We start from the raw sequence: 19,303 nt of genomic DNA, 5'->3' as shown, positions 1-19,303 counted from the left end.
ATTAATTAATTACTTAATTACTTAATTAATCAACCGAAAAGTGCATGGCATTTCATGCATTAGAATTTGTCCACCTCATTTGTTTTGGCTTATGTGTACGCACAATTTCTGTATCATATAGGTGCATGGACGTTTGGTTGGTCATTAGGATTGTACTTTGTGCTCCCTTGATAAGCGTCTACCATGGTCCACTACTACTAACATTACTAATACTGTTATAACTTAACCACTAATTGTTAGATGTTGAGTTTTATCACAAAAGATTTTGGTGATATTATGAGTAAAAACTCTTATATATTAATTTATTATATGACCGACGTGAGATCCTATTCTTCAACATCTCTAGCATTTTTCATTATAAAATGATGAAAGTGTATTCAATATCGGGTCAAAATTTAGGGATAAGTAATCTACCAAACTTATTGAATAAACAATATCTTTTTACTTAATTCAAAATGAATGAAGAATTGCCAAAATGATCCAAATTTAGATGCTCGAGTGGAATTTGGAGCATTCATATGGTTCACAAGCTTTATCTTACAGCTCATGCAAGTATGCGTCGTAGACATGTTTTGAAGTGCAGATAAAATCGCTCTGCTGTCTTCAGAGAAAATAGGGTGAATTGAAATGAGTTATAAAAAGAAAAGAAAACGGATAAAATTTCACTTTCACATACTAAAGATGGTGATAGCAAACCAAGTAAGCTAGGGCACATATCTTATCAGAATCCCCAACGAAATAGGCCATAACTGTAAATACCCAACACTACAAGGACATAAATAGAAACACCGAAACTTTCCTATAAAAAATACGAATATTGTCTGATTACCCCCAACTCACCTCTTTTCCGTTTTTGATCCCTCTCTCTCTCTCTCTCTCTCTCAAATCAATCTCAATTAAACAATACCATTTTCAAGTCCGACACCACAGACGCAGCTGAACCAAGTCGGTGGGGAGGAGAGAGAAACTAGATAGAGAGAGAGAAAGCGGAAGCGCACAGGAGAAAACCGAAGCCAACCACGCCCGCTGGGGCTCAGAGCGACCGCCGCTGATCCAATCGCCACCTCAGATTCCGGCAGCTCCTCTGTCCGCATTATCGCTGGAATGGCAGATTCCCATCTCCTCGACGCTCACAGGTCCCAATCCCCCCCCCCCCCCCTCTGAATGCTGCTTGTAACTGTGTCAGATTTATGGCTGTGTCGTCCTTTTGAGTGTTACCTTTTTGGTCTCTCTCTCTCTCTCTCTCTCTCTTCTGTGTGTTGCTGATAAGGGGAATCTAATTCCTTCCGTGTAGCTGGATTTGCTTTTCTGATTAGCTAAAGCTGAAGAAATAGCAGCTTTCCTGAGCTTAATATTCTCGCTTTTTGTTCAATTTGAGCTCAATGATTTCCTTCTAATTAGCTTGCTTTTATTTTCATCTTAGAAAAATCCAAACTTTTTTTTTTTTTTTTTTTGGCTTTTTACGCTTGAAAAATTGATGTGATATTTCAATCCAATGTACTCTCTCTTAATTGGGGTTCAAGCTTCAAGCTTGTAGCTTTCAGGTTCGTTGTTTGTGCTGAGTTTGACTGAAATGGAAAAATATTATTTATTAAATTTTTTCCATAATTTCTAATCGTGTTGAATTGTGTGGCTACGAATTGGGTTTGTTTTTGGAATAAATGTTCCACGAGTAAATTTCCTTGAAGATGTCATGTTTTTCAACGGTTTTGTTTATTTGATTTGGAATTCTTTGACTGCATTTTTTTATATTCCATTTCAACAAATGAAAATTGAAGGTGATTGTATATTGGGATTAATCTACCGAGTTATGTGATCACACAGGGGTTGAAATGAACGAGATGCAGATCGGCAAAGCTCACGACGCGGACAAGGCTTTTCCCGGATGCTTGGGAAGAATGGTGAACCTCTTTGATTTGGGTAATGGGGTTTCTGGAAACAAGCTGCTCACTGATAAACCGCACCGTGATGGTAATTTCCTCTGATACAGTCTTTTATTAATCAGTAATGAGTGACAGATTCTAATGCTTTACAAATTGCTTTCATAATTCAACTGTCAAATTCCTGTTCTAATTTTTGCTGTTTGCTATCTTTTTGGAACGTCTGGCAATTGCTTTTCTTGTGCTATTTGTAGTCGTGTATCTGTCAATTGTAATACTGATCCATCAGTTTTGGTAGGCTCTTCACTCTCAAGGAGTCAATCGGATGTGGCAACAATGTTGGGTCCTCCCTCTTTTGGAGATCACGTAGATGATAAACCGGTAAGTTTTGCAGGATTTTTCTCTTGACTAATGAAATTTTAACCCAGTGCCATGGGAGAAACATGCAATTCGAAGTTGTCTATTGTTTCTCATTGAATCATTTATACCGCAGTTTCCTGATTTGTGTTACATTTTTATGGGGTATTCAGATTGTGTCTGAGTTAAGAAGAAGTTCATCAAACAATAAAGCAAGTGGAACACCCATAAAGATCCTTTTAGACCGAGAAATGTCAAAAGAAGTGGAGTCTAAGAAGAATCCACCCAACTTGGTTGCCAAGTTGATGGGGCTTGATGCTCTCCCATTAGAGAAGTCAGATTCAGCTTCACAAAGAAGTCATACAAACAGCTATTCGCAATGTACAAATAATCATTCCAGCATGCCATTGGAATGTTGGCAACAACAAGATGGGTTTTTGGACAAGGGAATGCTACGCGAATTTCATCAGTGCTCAGAACAGAATGATTACAAAGATGTTTACGAAGTCTGGCAGCAACCTCAGAAGGCAGGTTATGGAAGAAATAAATCACCTCAGAAGGGAAGGAATAATGAAAAGGTTAATGAGAAGAAGATGGCTCTAGTTCGTCAGAAGTTCATGGAAGCCAAACGCTTGGCCACGGATGAGAGGCTTCGCCAGTCCAAGGAGTTCCAAGATGCACTTGACGTATTAAGCTCCAATAGAGATTTGTTCCTCACGTTTCTGCAGGAACCTAATTCCTTGTTTTCTCAGCATCTACATGAATTACAATCTATCCCTCCTCAGTCTACTGAGACGAAGCGGATCACTGTTCTCAGACCTTCAAAGATGGTTTCTAGCGAAAAATTATCAGGCATAGGGCACAAGAGTGATGAACAGACAAAGAAATCAGCTCAGGCCGGTCAAGCAGCTGCATGGGACAAAAGCCACCATGGATACTGTCCTACTGTTGTTGATCAGGAAGTTGATGGATATCCGGCTCCACCAACTCGGATAGTGGTATTAAGGCCTAGCCCAGGGAAGGCTAATGACATTAAGGCAGTGATTTCTTCACCCACCTCATCACCAAGAATATTACATGGTGAAAACTTCTATGAGGAACATGAAGATGATGAGGAACGAGAATCAAGAGAAGTTGCAAAGGAGATCACACAGAAGATGCGTGATAATTTGATGGGTCATCGGAGGGACGAAGCTTTGATTTCCTCTGTATTTTCCAATGGCTATACTGGTGATGAAAGTTCATTTTACAAATCAGAACATGAATATGCAGCAGGAAATCACAGTGATTCTGAAGTCATGTCACCATCTTCTAGGCATTCATGGGATTACATCAATAGGTTTGGCAGCCCTTTTTCTTCGTCCTCCTTCAGCCGCATGTCATGTTCGCCAGAGTCATCGGTTTGCAGAGAGGCAAAGAAGCGACTTTCTGAAAGATGGGCAATTATGGCATTAAATGCGAATCCTCAGGACCAAAGACATGCCCAGAGAAGCTCTAGTACATTGGGTGAGATGCTTGCTCTTTCAGAGATAAAGAAGCCCGCAAGATCTGAGGATGAGATTATTCAGAAGGAACAAGAACCAAGGGAATCAGTTTCATGCTTACCTGTTGATTCTATTGAAGAAGAAGGTGCTGTTGATTCTCCCAGAAGTCTTTTTAGGTCACAATCTCTCCCTGTATCTTCTACAGTATATGGTGCCGGGGTCAATGTTCAAGTTTCAGATCCTGGTGCTGGAAAGACAGATGTTCCCAAAGAGCTAACGAAGGCAAAGAGCATGAAATCATCGCTGAAAGGGAAAGTCTCAAGTTTATTTTTCTCCAGAAATAAGAAATCAAACAGAGGGAAATCTAGTGAATCTCAGTCCGCCCTTGCTGAACCACCAAATTCTCTGGTTCCTCCTGGTATAATTAGTGACGATGCATCTCAATGTGCTAATGATGGTGGCTTTGAAGGGTGTTTGTCTCCTGCTTTATTTGGATATTTAGGAAAAGAATCTCAGCATGTAACAAGCATGGGACAAAACCAAGGCACAGTGCCACTCGAGGTAGTTCAATCTTTCATTTTCGTCTGCTATTAGTACTTGGCCTCTTTATTTGTTGCAAATCCCCCTCCAAAACAAAAAAACTGCAGCAACCTCTAAGCAATATAATTTGCTGTATGGAGTAAAATGCATGCATTATGGTACTGATTTTTTTTGTAAAACCTGAGTTATTCAGTGTCGTATTGTCATTCCATGAATGGTTCAATTGATTTGTTTTCGCTTCAATTTTACAGACAGGGTTGTGTGTGGCAAAGCCTGTGGTGCCCGGCTGTGTTGGCGAAAATCCGGATCAGGCAAGTCCAATATCAGTTCTAGAAGCACCGTTGGAAGAGGATGACAATACAACTCGGGAATCCTCTGTAATTTTGAAGCAAAACCTCCTAGGTATCTCTCTCAATCCTTGATTTATTAGTTTTCTTTCATATCCTCCTTAATGTTGTCTAATTTTACGATTTTGTGTGTTAAAACAGGAAGTCACCCCAAGTCTAATTTGATTGACAAATCACCACCTATAGGATCAATCTCCCGGACGCTATCATGGGATGAGTCCTGTGCAGAGACTGCCTCACCATATCTATTAAAATCCCCTTCAGTTTCAACTGAGGGGGAAGAACAAGACTGGCATGCCATTGTCCAGACCCTTCTATCCACCGCTGGCCTAGATGGCGAGGTGAAGTGCGACTCATTTTTCGCTAGATGGCATTCGCTTGAAAGTCCTTTGGACCCGTCTCTGAGAGAGAAGTTGGCCAACCTAAGTGACAAAGAGCCTTTGCATGAGGCCAAAAGAAGGCGATTCCGATCAAGTCGGAAGCTTGTATTCGACTGCGTAAATGCAGCCTTGGTGGACATCACCGGTTATGGTTCAGACAGCTGCACAAGGACCACGCCATGCAGCGGGGCCCATGACAGGTTCTTAGAGGGTGATTCTCCCCTGTTGGCAGACCACGTGTGGGCCCGAATGCCGGAGTGGTTTTCAGATGAGGTGAGGTGTGTTTTGGAGGACGGCAGGGACATCAACGACGTGGTGGTGGAGAGGGTGTTGAAGAAGGAGGTTGTCGGGAAAGGGTGGTCGGAAAACATGAGGTTGGAAATTGATAATTTTGGGAAGGAAATAGAGGGGAAGTTGCTGGAGGAGCTGGTGGAGGAGGCAGTGGTGGATTTGACAGGGAGGACATGATGAGGCTTTTGATTCATTTTCTATTTAATTTTACTGTAACTCTATTATTTTGTGTATTTGATTTTCAACAATGGTGGACCTGAAAAAACCCACCGTAATTGTTTAATGCCACAAAATGTTTCAGTTTATCATCATTTGATAAATGTGTCCACTCTCTGTCTATATACAAAATTGTAAAAAAATCATTTGGCAGCTGACCTTGTCTCACATTCAGATCTGTCTCTTGTTTGTATGGTGAAGAGGTGATTGGGATATCAGTGTGTTGTTATGCTAAAGAAAGCTACGCCTCCGAAAATTCTACCATGTTCCAATGTACGGAATTTAATGTTTCTCTTGTAAAAATAAAATAATGAAAGGCTTGATTAGTTTAGCTCCATTGTTTGCCTTATAATGTCGATCTTTTGCTTCACTTTACCCCCCTTCATCAAGTCAATAGTTCTCGCAAAATCGTAGCAAGGGCAAAGCTGGTAGTGACGATTGCCCTATCTTTTAATGGGTGTTTTGAATTCAAGAGTACTCTCTGACAGAATCAACGCTTTGTGTATGCGTCCTAAATATTAACTCCTATCCTTAAATGAACGATAAGGGTTGCGTGACGATACTTGTAAAATTGAGTAGGTCTATTATATGACCCATCCGTTGTAAGTCCCCATGAAAATTCTACAATACATTGATATGTAACATTACATTGTCAAGTGAATGGCTGAATTACATATATTTATCGAAATCAACACCCGAATCTTGCTAGAAGAACAAGTACGTAATGCTTTGATATATCCAGTAACTCTTTAGGGTAGTATTCCCGAAAAGTCGTTCTTCATTCTCTTCGATAAAAAATAAAAACAAAGTATGAAAGAAAGTAGATGACTTTTATCTTATAAGTGTTAATAACAACTCTTTGTCGTTAATTCGGAATTGAAAATAGTTCGTCTGTGCAACGTGAAAAACCAAATGTGCCCTTTACCACTGTACAAGAGTGGTGGCCATGTAGACCGCAGTGGTTAGTTTAAAGCCAAAAAGACGGGCAAAAGAAATCTCGTGAACCTGCCATTTCTACATTATTCCATTTCCATGGAAGGAATCAAATAATAAATTAAAACGACAGAATCCACGATTCCACAGGCTCACGGGATTAATGAAAACGAAAGGGTGGGTTTTCCTGTATGCTCCGGGCATCTCATACGCTAGGGGTTAGGGTGGGTATGAGATGGGCGAGAGTAGGCTAGATTCAGAGTTCGAAACGGTCCAAATTCCAATGCAACAAAAAAGGGCCTTGTCATACAAGATACTTTGAAACATAATAGAATTTTCGATGAAAGAAGCAAAGTTTGTCAACGAGGACAACAGAGAGAATCTATCACCTCCAGCGGCGGGCATGGTAGTTACTACAGAACCGTTTCAAATTCCTCAGAAATGATGACAGCCAGAGACTCACAATGTATATGTAAATCACAAGCTTTCTTTCTTTTACATTTAATGACACATATTTTACCAGAAACAGATCAAATTCATACAAGAAAAACAAGCAAGCACACTAATCGAGAGTTAGATATATACACCACAACTTCCTCCAACGCTGATCAGTTTTTCTCATTGGTGAGATGAAAAACCGTTTACCATCTTCACTCCTTGGATTTCATACTCGCTGACGCATTCTCATTCAGAGAGCTCAATCCATACTGTGCAACGTACAAGAACAAGGTATTAGAGAAGAAAATATATTCATACTGATGTCGGTATTAGAGAAGAGAAGAAATATATTCATACTGAAAAGACATCAAATCAGATTCGCTACTGAAAAATAGATCAATGTATATATTATGGCTACTCTTGAGACAAATACCTTCTCTCTTATCCGTGAGCTCCAAATGTCAGAGTGAGTTCCTCTCCCATCACCCTTGGTTGATCCAGATGCTTGGTTTAATTTTTGGTTCAACAGGGGCTCCCGAGTTCTAGCCCTAGCATCAGAATCATCTTCAACATCATAGTCAGGTTTGCAAATAGAAAGCATGCCTCGCAGAGTTATTGAGAGTAGCAGAGATAAAGCCTGACGTTTCATAAAAGATGAGTATAAGGAAACAATTCAATGCAATAGTAATCTTCACTAGTGAAATATAACTCAAAAATATCTCTAATCCAAATACAATAAATTCAATGAGTAATGCAATTTGGTCAGAGACGTTAATCTTAATCTGTATTAGCCATCCAATGAGCTTTCCTCGAAAGGTCCAAAATTTGAATTTCAAATCATGTAACGAAGAGTTCTATTGATCTTAGTCCTATGAAATTATAAACATAATGATAAAAGTCATCACTACATCGGACTTAGCATACCTGTATTACAATGACAGTGAGCCCGACCCACCTACAGATGTCAATATTCTCTTTAACAAAAGATCGAAGACTGTCAAGTTGACCAGTTGGGTCAAATGGAAGATCCTGTGGAGGTATGATAAAACATATTATTCTGATAGGATAAAGATTAAGGATAAGACCAATGCACATTTATTACTGAATTTATTTGCCATCATAAAATGTTACCTTTTCCCAACGGCGATCAATTAAAATGAATGCCACCAAAGCTGCTTCTAGTAGAGTGAGCATGGTTATAAGTATTGTGTACTGAATTGTTTGACAAGTTAAGAAAAAGGTAGAACGGATAATCAACAAATGCAGAAAAGGCGCATTGAAAATCAGGTTCATTCAACTCATGGACGAAAATCACGTTCATTCAACTCAACTTGCATGACATATAGAGGACAATCACTGTGAAACTTTAAATGAAGTTCAATACCTTAAAACTATTAAGTTTGGAGCTAGTGGTAATGCTTCTTATTATGCAATAAAAATACTCTAATCCACTACCACTTTGTCTGGACCTTAATACAAACAGTGGGAAGTAGTCGTCTAGCTTCTAATATACAAAACCTTCTAACCACCGAAGCCTTTTGTGTCCTAGGGGCTCATCAAATGAACACTACTACTGTAGAAGTTTCTCCCTTTTGTTGGCTTAATACCTCTAATCACCAACCAAACTGAGCATTCACAAGTTATGAACTTGCCATGTCATGCGTCTCGAAACATTGATCTAAGTTTCAGAAGTCATAGCAAAGCAGTACCGGTATACTAGCAAAACAATTTCTTAGCTGAAATTAGTGAAAGATTTATTGGCTAACTGGTTAAGGATACAAAGCAAAGGCAGCAGCCATTAATTGCTGTAGCTGCAATACAACCTATGAATGTAACGCAACAGAGCAAAATCCCCAGTCCCATAAAAGAGTAGATGAACCTGCCACCAAGAAACCAAAGCATCAAACGAACAATCAAATGGGTCCCTTTGAAAACTTGATGATTCCTAAGCATTTAATGTACCAAAAATTTCAGTACCCCATTGCCCAGAGCCCACCAAAATCCAAAAAATTCAAGTCTAACGTATCAAAAACAACACCCTGAATTCAAATTGCTTCAATACCCAACTCAAGAAACATCAAAATGCGAACAAAAATCGAGCATGGTTACACGAACCAGTTGAAACTCAGCAAAATTTAGAATCTTTGAAATTACCATGGCGCTGGAAGCTTGAACGAGTTCAATCCGAACCCCGATCCCTCATCGAACCCAGACACCAAATGGACTGCAAAATCCAACGGCGTGATCTGATCGGCAACCGCCGCCGAGTCGGAGCTCAATCGGAGGGAGGCGAAGGACGAAGAGTCAGGGGAAGGAGCTGAAGGCGGTGGTGGGACTATCGGAATATGGTGGTTCCACTGGTTGAGCATCCATGCCGAGTATACTAGGATTGAGACGCCGATGAAGGCTTGAAGAAAGTTGAGTAATTTGAGCACAAAAGCTAGGGATATGTGGCAGCAATTGGGCCGCATTTCAAGGTTTCAGAGAAATTTGGGGCTGAATTGAAAACCCTAGCCCTAAATCAGCTATGGCGCGCACAGTGGGAGCTGGAGGTTGCGGCAATTGCGGGTGTTTCCCTCCGCGTGATTTTTGCTATTTTGTTTTTGTTTCTTTGTATTTCCAATTTTCTGATTTTTCGAAAAGGGGATTTTTTTAATTAAAGGCCTTCAAAAAGGCCCTAAACAGAAAAAATCACCGGCTTTCAGAATGTGTTCTTGAAATTTACCAATTGTGTTATTTGACATTCACCAAGTTAGAGGATGCGTTTTCGTTTACAACCGTTTACACGCGTATTGTTTATTATATTTAGTAAAAATAAAAAAAAATTATCTATCATCTTGATAAGCATAGTGAAATTTTGTTGTATAAAACTTAATTACATACAAAGAAAAATGTACAGAAATTGTGTTTAGAATTGCTTTTAAATTGAGTGAAAGCACTTTTATAACAAAATGTAACTGAATCATAAAAACCATTTGAAATATTTCATGCAAGTAACACATAATTTCCTAAATGCAAGTGCTTTTAGAACTCAAAAATTTTCAGTCATTTTAAAAATGCTTTTAAATCAACTCTAAATTTGAAAGAGGTGTATCCGTTTAAATCAGCTCTAACAGCTCTAACTTAGATACTAATCATTTCTTCATTTACTTTCAATATACAAAAAGGTATATATCAAACTGAAGGTAAATGATCAATTAATTTGTAATAATTCCTATTTTTATTTTTGCCATTTAACATGAGCGTACTCACGTTGGTTAGAACAATAAATTCAAATATTTTTTTTGTATTTTAAATGACATCAAACTTGACTAACGTCGGTTGGAACAGTAAATTCAAATATATATATTTATTTTTTTGTATTTTAGATGACATCAAACTTGACTAGTAGTCATAAGCTTGTGCTGGGCTAGATCTCCTTTATCTCAAACATTTAGAAAGCTATTAGAGCCATCATATTGTCTTATTTTCCTATCCACGTTATAATCCTACTCACTTTAAAAAGTTAAAAAAAAATTAAAATGTTATTTCACCGCCCACTATTATTCCCAAAATAACCTTTAATATATACATACATATGAAATTATAAAATTGTCTCTTAAAAAATATAACAAATAATATGTAAATGAAAACCACTAAGGTCTGTAAATTCAAATGGAAATGACCGAGGTATCCAAATTCAAAAGAATTTGACAAAGAGAAATTTAAAAATATGATGGATAAATTGAATGACCTACGCACAAATTATTCTTTTACCTTTTCAATGGAAACATAATCTTCTACCTCTTCTGTAGAAGTGTCATCTTCCACCTGTTCAATGAAAAAGTCATCTTCTAAGTCCTTTGATATTTTTTTTACTTTCTCTAAATGAAAGGAGATGAAAATATGAGTTAGGATTTAAGGTAGAAAAATCGTATCCCACGCCCAACTTTTTTTTTAATTTTTAAATTAAGCAAAACAAGATAAATAATGTCCTTATCAGTTTTTTTGTAAATGGACAAATTTGTAATTAAAAAAATCATTAAAATGTGGGTGGGAAGATAAGACATTGGGGTGTGAATAAACATTACTCAAAATTTAATGGGAGGGGGTAATTTTAGAATTTTCCCATTTTTGCCTTCTCTCTTTATATATATAGAGAATAATTTTGGAATTATGAATGTTTCACTATTTTTGCCCTCTCTCTTTATATATACTAGCATTTGCTTACACACTTTATGTGTATGAACACATTTTATTAGAAAATGAGAAGGAGAGAGTGAGAGAGAGAGAATGTGGGGGGAGTGGGAGATTTTTGTTTTTGGTTTTTTTTTTTTTAATATTAGAGGTATTTTAACATCACCTGTAAGTGAGGCTTCAATAAAAAACAGTAAAATTTGGACTTGTGAAATTACATTATTACCCATCATTTTTTTTGTGTGATAGAAGATTAAGTAGTCTTTTCACCCTCTTTTGATTGACAAAGAATGTTTCATTAATTGATAGAGATTAATAGAGATAAATAATTTTTTTTTGGGTTATGTTCAAATAATTAACCAAGTTGCTTTTGAGCTTTAGGATTTAAATGGGCCAGGCCGACTCTATGTCAAACATATAGACCTTGGCCCAGCCCACGAGCCTATGAGCGCGCTACCCAGACCGGCCCAAAATTTTACCTTTAATCATTTTCATTTAATTATAAAAAATCGTAAGTTTGTCAAGAGTGAAACTTGGGACGTTTCACTTTCATTAGTTTTCAATTACCATTTTACTTTTATTAATTGTCAATTATCATTTTACTTTTATTAGTTGTCAATAACCATTTGAACTAAGATATTTATTTGATCCATAAAAAAGAACAAAGTTATTTATTTGGTTAATATAGTCAATTACATTATATATTATTTTAAAGAAAGTTCAAAAGTATTCAAATTACATCGGGACATATCGATCATCGACAGGATAGAATCCTGGGGTGCTTCCTCATATCACTGTGCTTGAACTCAGCACGCTTCACATAAAATTCACTCACTTAATTTTATATTTCAAATGTGTTTTCTGAAATGTAAATGCAGTTTTTATATTCATCTTTTCGAACAACCATAAATATAAAATCCCCAATTTTAAGTATTTTGGCATCTCCTATTGGGTGTAAATAGGAACAAAACAAATTCTCTACAAACTTTTGTTTTTTTTTTCTTGTATAGTATGTGAAGTAAATAATTAACAAATAAATCAATAATAAATAAAGGAAAGGAGAAAAAGAAAAAGAAAGGAAGGATGAAGCTGGAACGTTCTTGATTTCTCTAAATGGGTCTAAATAAAGTTAGCATATTTTGGAAGTTTCAAGAACCATCCCATGCATATCTTCAACCTCCATGCTATATAAATACACAGATAAACGTGTCCAAACCCTGACAAAGCTAGCCGACACTGCCATATCGATCTTTTCTTCTTCACTACACACCAATCCATTCCTGCAAACAAATAAACCATTTAGAGAAATGAGGAAACAACCTTCTCGAAATATTCTCATCGCCTTGAGCTTTCTGCTTTTTCTTTCTAGGTCATCCAATGGGTCCTTGCTGCCGTTCATGGATCGACCAGGAAGTAATTTTCTGGTCGATCTCTGGTCGGAGCGCTTTCCAGACCCCTTCCGCGTGCTAGAACAGCTCCCGTTTGAACTTGACAAAGAAGACACTCTGCTGGCACTCTCACCAGCAAAGGTGGACTGGAAAGAAACGCCGGAGGGCCATGTTATAATGTTAGATGTGCCGGGACTCAAGAAGGAGGACCTGAAAATCGAGGTGGAGGAGAACCGGGTTCTGAGAGTGAGTGGTGAGAGGAAGAAGGAAGAAGACAAGAAAGGGGATCACTGGCACCGAGTTGAGAGGTCTTATGGAAAATTTTGGAGGCGGTTTAGGTTGCCGGAGAACGTGGATTTAGACTCCGTCGAGGCCAAGTTGGAAAATGGGGTTCTCACTGTGACGCTGGCCAAGTTGTCTCCTCATACAATCAAGGCTACTCCTAGGGTGATTAGCATCTCTAGCACTGGAGGAGGAGGAGGAGGAGGAGATCAGGACGAACCTGCCAAGCTCAAGAATAGCCAGTCCAAGCAAGAGCTGTAACTTAGAAAGCAAGAGACATTAAGTGCCTTGCTTCAAGTCTGGGTGAAAGTCTGTTTCGTTATGTGCCTCGAATTTGTAATGGTTTGCTTACCGTTTCTCAATGTTCTCTCTTTCAATCGTAGTTTTGTTTGAGGATCATCTTGAAATTATTCAGGATGTTATCGATCTTCCAAGACTCCTCTTGTAAGTTTGTAGAGTTTGAGTATTCGAATAAATAAGCTATCTTTTATCTTTCAAAATGATAAAATAAAACACATAAATATATAAACACAGGCCACGAAGCTTGTCCACGTTTGGTTCATATATTTTGTTAATCTAAAGAAGCGGTGAGTTTGTGCATCTCTAAGAGGAAGAAGCATCTAGTCTTATTTATATGAGAGTCGCGACGTTGGATGCTTGAAAGCAGTTTGTGCTTGGAGGCCACGAACTCACCATCTGTCAAAGGATCAATCGTTGTGGTGGTCATTTGCCTACCGGAGTCCTTAGAATAATGATTAGTTGCCCAGTACCGGAGTCGTAGAATAATGATTATGTATGTGGTCTAAGGATTAATCGCTGTGTGAGATTGTAGCAATTGTGGGTGTTTCCCCCCCAAGTGAAAATCACCACTCACCATCTACAAAAGAACTTTCGGGTCACGAATTTCGAATAAAATTTGAAGAGTACAAATTCCGTGTTACATCATTTTTGTGCTTGAATAACATGTCACACAATGAAACACAATTGGTGCACGCTAACGATGTTTGATAAAAGTTGAAGATAAGAAGATACATATTTATTCTGGTATAATAGAACAGATTGGATTGGTAAACGTTGAAGCTATAAAAATTTGAAAATTGAATCAAAGAAGCGTGAGAAATCAAGAAACCCAGTTATTGTTTGGTTGGAGGAATTAAACTAAAACGATAAAGAACATATAAATTTCCTTTTGGAGATCGTGTAACATTTCTCGATCTTCTTTTGACAACTTATTTCAATTAGTTTACACTACTTTAAAATATTTTTTCTTTGACTTTTCTTCCAATCAACTAAATATTTACAAACATTTCACACTTTAAGGTGTCACAATAAAGAGTCAATTAATACTACGATTTAGTGGTATTTCTTTTCATTTATAAGTTAGAAGTCTTAGATTCGATTCTTGTCAAAAGTAAAGTTGAACCACATTAAGTTTAATCCACTTCTTCATCATTTTAGTGTAGATATTATCATTTATTCAAAAAAAAAAGGGCTAATTTTTGCTCACTCTCTAATCTAAGATGACCCATTTTAGTTTTTCCCTTCAAAATCTTTCCACGTATCTTTAACTAATCCATAGTTACTTATATTTTATTAAATCTTTTGTAAAAACCAAACACAATTGAATGAATTAAAAAGGAGAGGTAAGAATTTAGATAGTGTTTCAAAGAAATTGTTTCTGCTTATGTGTTTTCATTATATGTTGATTCTCGGCTTGTAAAGCTTCTAATTCTTCTTTGTGGTGGTGAAGAGGTTGGTGGCCGCATCATGGAAGTCGAATCATTTCAACAACCTCCATGACTTTCTTCTTGATGTTGGGAGGCTTGAGTTGTAGCATGGAGTGGGTTGTTTTGCGTTGAGTTTGGAAGCTGAAGGCCTGATGGAGGTAGTGGTGACTGTTATTTGGTAGAGGTTATGCTTTCATGACCTTTTATTGATTTTGGAGACAAAGTAAACCTTAGTTTATTTAACAGATTTTTAGCTGGGGTTTATTGATATGACATTTTCAATAGGTTGGTAGTTGTTTGGAATGTTAAAAAAAGTTGAGATCAATTTGGAATGACACTAAAAGGTTAGGGAGTTTTAGGTACTTAATTCTTTTAAAACTTGCCATTTATCCTAACAATTAAACAAGAGAGCTGCTAAACCCATCTCATTGTCCTATTATCCCACCCACGTTATAATCTCACCCACCATAAAAAATTAAAATATTGAAATACTATCTTCTCACCCACTATTATTCCTAAACTAACCTTGCTATATCTAAATTATAAAGTTGTCTCTTAGGAAAAAGAGAATAACTTCCTTGCCCAACTCCACAATCATAACATCACAATAACAAAATTATTGACTTTCCTAACTTCTCGAGCCCATTATATTAATTCTTCTATACTCTTGAATAATTACTTACCAAAATTTCACATTATGAATGAACATACAAGAGTATAATTTTTCACACAAAACACTAAGAACCTTATATATAAGAATTGCAAAGGAAAAGGATAGCTGCTTAGAAAATCTCAAAAATGATATCAAGGGGATGGGGAGAGCTATTGGACTAGAGAATTGCAGGTTTTTCATTGTTATAAATGAGAAATTTGAGAACATACTGGGCAGAGATTGGATTCACCAGAGTCTTTCTGTGCCATCTACTTTACATCAACAAGTGGCTATCTACCATGAAGACAGAGAAACATGACCTGGGTTTTGGGAAATGGTGGAGGCCGAATCACAGTCATTCTTACCCACAACCAACATCGCAGAAGCCAACTTCTATGATCCTTGTACTGGGATTCTTCAGTGTTCAGGAGCTGATAAGAACAACCGCCCAACTAAGGTGACGGCCCAAAAGCTTCTAGACTAAGGGTTATCCCTTACAAAGGAAGAATGGGATCGGCCTTATATCATCCCAAACCCTCAATACCATTAATGTCAGAACAGCAAAGGAATGACCAAGTGGTTGTAGTCAGGTCCTTAATAGAAAAACTGTTGGTGTATAAGAGAGAGAAAAGACAAGAAAGGGAGAACTTAGCCATGGAAGAAGAACAGTGGAGCGGAGAGGCTTCAAGTAGCCAGAACAGAAAAGTAGAGTCTTTTGGGGAAAAGTTAGAAACAGACATCCAAATGGCTGAATGTATATATGTTTTAGATGGACCAGAGGATTTTCCTAAGAATCCAGAACTGGTTGAGCTTTTGTGTGCAAAACCAGACAAACCAGCTCTATAAGTACAAGACCCCTTGGAGACCATTGATTTGGGAACTAGGGAGGATCCAAGACCAATACAGATCAGTGGTTTGTTGGAAACCGAGGATCGGGCAAAGATTGTCAACCTTCTACATGAATTCAAATATTGTTTCGCTTGGCATTACACCGAGATGCCAGGTTTAGATTCAACCTTGGTAGAACATAGAATGCCTATTAATGAGGGGTTTAAACCTGTCAAACAAGCACCACGGAGGATCTCTAAAGAAATTGAAGAGAAGGTCAAGGAAGAGATCGAAAGGCTGGTAAAGGCCTGATTTATTAGGCCTGCTAAATATGTTGAGTGGTTGGCCAACATTGTACCTGTTTTGAAAGCTTTAACTAAGGTAGTTAGATGTTGTGTTGACTATAGAAACATTAATGGAGCTACGTCTAAAGACGAATACCCCATGCCTATGGCTGACCAATCCATAGATGTAGTGGCCAAGCACAAAGTTCTATCTTTTATGGATGGGAATGCGGGATACAATCAGATAAAAATGGCTAAAGAAGATATACATAAAACAACTTTTACGTGCCCAAGCCATATATGAGCATATGAATGTTTAGTAATGCCATTCGGGCTCAAAAATGCCGATGCAACTTATCAAAGAGCAATGAATGCCATTTTTCATGATTTAATCGGGCATAGTTTGGAAGTATACATTGATGACATCGTGGTAAAATCCAAAATTGAAGAGCAGCATTTGATGGATCTTAGACAAGCCTTGACATGAATGAGGATCCATAAGCTAAAAATGAACCCAAAGAAGTGTGCTTTTGGAGTAAGATTGGGCAACTTTTTGGGATTCCTCGTACATCAAAGAGGAGTGGAGGTTGACAAGAACAAAGCTCGAGCAATCATGGAGACACCTCCCCCCACCAATAAGGTGCAACTACAAAAGCTACTGGGAAAAATAAACTTCTTAAAGAGATTCATTGCCAATTTAGAGGGTAAGATTCAGCCGCTAACTCCTCTACTAAGGCTAAAGGACAAAGAAAAGTTTGAATGGGGCCCACCTTACCAAGAGGCTTTCGATAGCATAAAGGCTTACTTAGCCTATCCACCGGTGCTCATGCCACCTCAGAGGGGAAAGCCGTTAAAACTTTATATCTCTGCCTTAGATAGATCAATTGGAAGCTTGCTAGCCCAAAACAACGAAGGCGGAAAGGGACAAGCCGTATACTACCTCAGTAGAATCCTTACTGAGGTAGAGACAATATATATCTCAGTGGAGAAACTATGTTTAGCTTTTTACTTTATTGCTTGCAAGTTAAGGCATTACATGTTGCCTTGCCACATCCATATCATTGCCAAGACCGACGTGATCAAATATATGCTGTCAAAACCAATGTTGACTGGAAGAATTGGAAAGTGGATTATGGCACTATCCGAATTCAGTTTTCAGTATGTGCCTCAAAGGGCAGTCAAAGGGCAGACAATTACAGACTTCTTAGCCGAGCACCAAGAGTCTTAAGAGGAAATGGTTAGCATCTCAGGAACTCTGGAAGTGGAAAGTGTATGGATCCCGCCAAACAGAGCCTGTTCGGGCAAGGAAGAATAGGTCCAGCAAGAAGTAAAAAAAATAACTAGCTTCTAGATCACTCATTGGAGATTATATTTTGATGGATCTTGCACTCAGAATACTGCAAGAGCTGGGATTGTCATCATCGATCCCAAAGGCTATCACCATTGTTATTCATTCCTCTTCGATTATCAAAAGATTACCAACAATTGGGCGGAATATGAGGCACTGATAATTGGCTTAGAAATTCTGATAGAGTTGGGGGCAATCGAGGTTGAAGTATTTGGCGACTCAAAATTGGTAATCAACCAGCTAAATGGAGAATACAAATGCAGACGCATTACCATGGCTGATTATTACTTGGTGACTACGCAATTATTGAGATATTGGGGTGATGAAATTTCAGTCAGCTATATCCCCAGAGAATCAAATACAATAGCCAATGAAATGGCTCAGTTGGTTACTGAAGTGCATATCCAAGAAAGAAGGTTCGAGATAGAATTAGAAGTGCAACAGAAAAATCTCCTTTCTATCTTTGATAGATGATTCAGCTTAGATGTAATGACCGAAGAGCCTAAGATAGAGGATTGGAGGTCACTCATTATTCAATACTTGGAAAATCCCTATTTTCCCACAAGTAAGAAGAACAGACAACAAGCCACTAGATATGTGTTGTGGGAAAAGAATCTGCTAAGAAAGACTCTGGATGGGTTGTTGCTAAAATGTTTAGGCCAAGATGAGTCTATGAGAGTCATGGCCGAAGTGCATGAGGGGATCTGTGGAGCACACCAAGCCAAAACCAAGATGAGGTGGCTACTAAAAAGATATAGCTATTTTTGGCCCGAGATGGAGAAAGATCACAAAGCTTATGCCCGAGGATGTGAAGAATGCCAGAGACATGGGCCACTCCAACATATGCCTTCAATACCCTTGAACCCCGTAGTCAAACCTTGGCCCTTCAGAGAATGGGAAATGGACTTCATTGAGCAAGTTCATCTAGCTTCTAACAAGAGACACACATTCATAATTGTGGCAACGAATTACTTCACCAAATGGGTAGAAGCTTTAACAGTAAAAACCATAACCTCAACTACTGTTAAAAAATTCATTGAAACCAAGATCTTACACAGATTTGGAGTGCCCGAGACAATTGTCACAGACCGCGGGCATCTTTTATTTCAAGAAAGGTAGAAGAGTTCGCAAGTAAGTTCAAGATAAAGATGATCCGATCTAGTCCTTACTACCCCCAGTCAAATGGTCAAGCAGAAGCCAACAATAAGATCTTGGTTAACATTATCAAAAGAATGGTGGCAGATAGTCCAGAGAAGTGGCACGAGAAGTTAGGGGACACATTATGTGCCTGTAAAACTTCCAAGAAGGCAGGAACTGGAACTACTTCTTATGCTTTGACTTTCGGGGAAGATGTTGTGATTCCTATGGAAATCAATGTAAGTTTGGTCAAAATTCAAAATCAATTCGGGCTACACAGTGAATAGTATATTCAAGCTATGTGTCAAGGAATTGAGGACCTTGATATAGCCCGAATCGAAGCTCTAAATAAAATTCAAGAAAGAAAGAGAGTTGTTGCCCGAGCCTACAACAAAAAAGTTAAGTTGAAGAACTTCAAAGAATGAGAGTTAGTATGGAAGACAATTCTTCCTTTGGGAGCTCATATCAGAGGCTTTGGAAAATGAAGCCCGACTTGGGAAGGTTCTTTCGTTGTTAACCAAGTATTGGGTAAGGGTGGATATTATTTAGCAGATTTGGAAGGAGGCTTATAGAAGCATCCAATCAATGTCAAATTCTTGAAGAAATATCACCCAA

At 38.1% G+C, this 19,303-nt stretch overlaps 3 protein-coding genes across 5 annotated transcripts; 2 read left to right on the top strand and 1 right to left on the bottom strand.

Moving 5' to 3' along the window:
- The first annotated feature begins 624 nt into the window (after nt 1-624).
- On the top strand, nt 625-5,590 carry LOC103445438 (uncharacterized). 3 transcript variants are annotated; one of them, XM_008384444.4, is made up of 6 exons: nt 625-1,136; nt 1,825-1,971; nt 2,179-2,261; nt 2,411-4,282; nt 4,513-4,663; nt 4,750-5,590. In XM_008384444.4, exons 2-6 carry the CDS (start codon nt 1,833-1,835, stop codon nt 5,454-5,456), a joined length of 2,952 nt encoding a protein of 983 aa, XP_008382666.3. In that variant the 5' UTR covers nt 625-1,136; nt 1,825-1,832; the 3' UTR covers nt 5,457-5,590. The 3 variants fall into 3 exon arrangements, with proteins under 3 accessions (XP_008382666.3, XP_017190632.3, XP_028965767.2); XM_017335143.3 differs by having other exon boundaries at nt 2,170-2,261; XM_029109934.2 differs by lacking the exon at nt 2,179-2,261 and having other exon boundaries at nt 953-1,136.
- Nucleotides 5,591-6,838: 1,248 nt separating this feature from the next.
- LOC103445437 (tetraspanin-18) lies at nt 6,839-9,608 on the bottom strand. The gene is made up of 6 exons (XM_008384443.4): nt 9,021-9,608; nt 8,646-8,745; nt 7,998-8,078; nt 7,791-7,895; nt 7,300-7,503; nt 6,839-7,135 (listed from the first exon to the last, which is right to left on the bottom strand). The coding sequence occupies exons 1-6, from the start codon at nt 9,335-9,337 to the stop codon at nt 7,079-7,081; spliced, it is 864 nt and encodes a 287-aa protein (XP_008382665.3). The 5' UTR covers nt 9,338-9,608; the 3' UTR covers nt 6,839-7,078.
- A 2,647-nt stretch (nt 9,609-12,255) lies between these two features.
- On the top strand, nt 12,256-13,212 carry LOC103445436 (22.0 kDa class IV heat shock protein-like). Its single transcript, XM_008384442.4, has one exon. It carries the CDS (start codon nt 12,350-12,352, stop codon nt 12,971-12,973), a length of 624 nt encoding a protein of 207 aa, XP_008382664.3. The 5' UTR covers nt 12,256-12,349; the 3' UTR covers nt 12,974-13,212.
- The last annotated feature ends 6,091 nt before the right edge of the window (nt 13,213-19,303 follow it).

Source organism: Malus domestica, chromosome 10 (assembly GCF_042453785.1).
Source record: "Malus domestica chromosome 10, GDT2T_hap1".
Lineage (NCBI taxonomy): Eukaryota > Viridiplantae > Streptophyta > Magnoliopsida > Rosales > Rosaceae > Malus > Malus domestica.
This window is presented reverse-complemented; position numbering and strand designations above follow the sequence as displayed.

Coding starts and splice junctions, on each gene's coding strand:
- LOC103445438 (XM_017335143.3), top strand. CDS start 1,833: ATGAACGAGATGCAGATCGGCAAAGCTCACGACGCGGACAAGGCTTTT. Junction 2,262..2,410: donor ATCACGTAGATGATAAACCG/GTAAGTTTTGCA, acceptor TGGGGTATTCAG/ATTGTGTCTGAGTTAAGAAG. Junction 4,283..4,512: donor AAGGCACAGTGCCACTCGAG/GTAGTTCAATCT, acceptor TCAATTTTACAG/ACAGGGTTGTGTGTGGCAAA.
- LOC103445437 (XM_008384443.4), bottom strand. CDS start 9,337: ATGCGGCCCAATTGCTGCCACATATCCCTAGCTTTTGTGCTCAAATTA. Junction 7,896..7,997: donor TTGATCGCCGTTGGGAAAAG/GTAACATTTTAT, acceptor ATACCTCCACAG/GATCTTCCATTTGACCCAAC. Junction 7,504..7,790: donor TCACTGTCATTGTAATACAG/GTATGCTAAGTC, acceptor ATGAAACGTCAG/GCTTTATCTCTGCTACTCTC.
- LOC103445436 (XM_008384442.4), top strand. CDS start 12,350: ATGAGGAAACAACCTTCTCGAAATATTCTCATCGCCTTGAGCTTTCTG.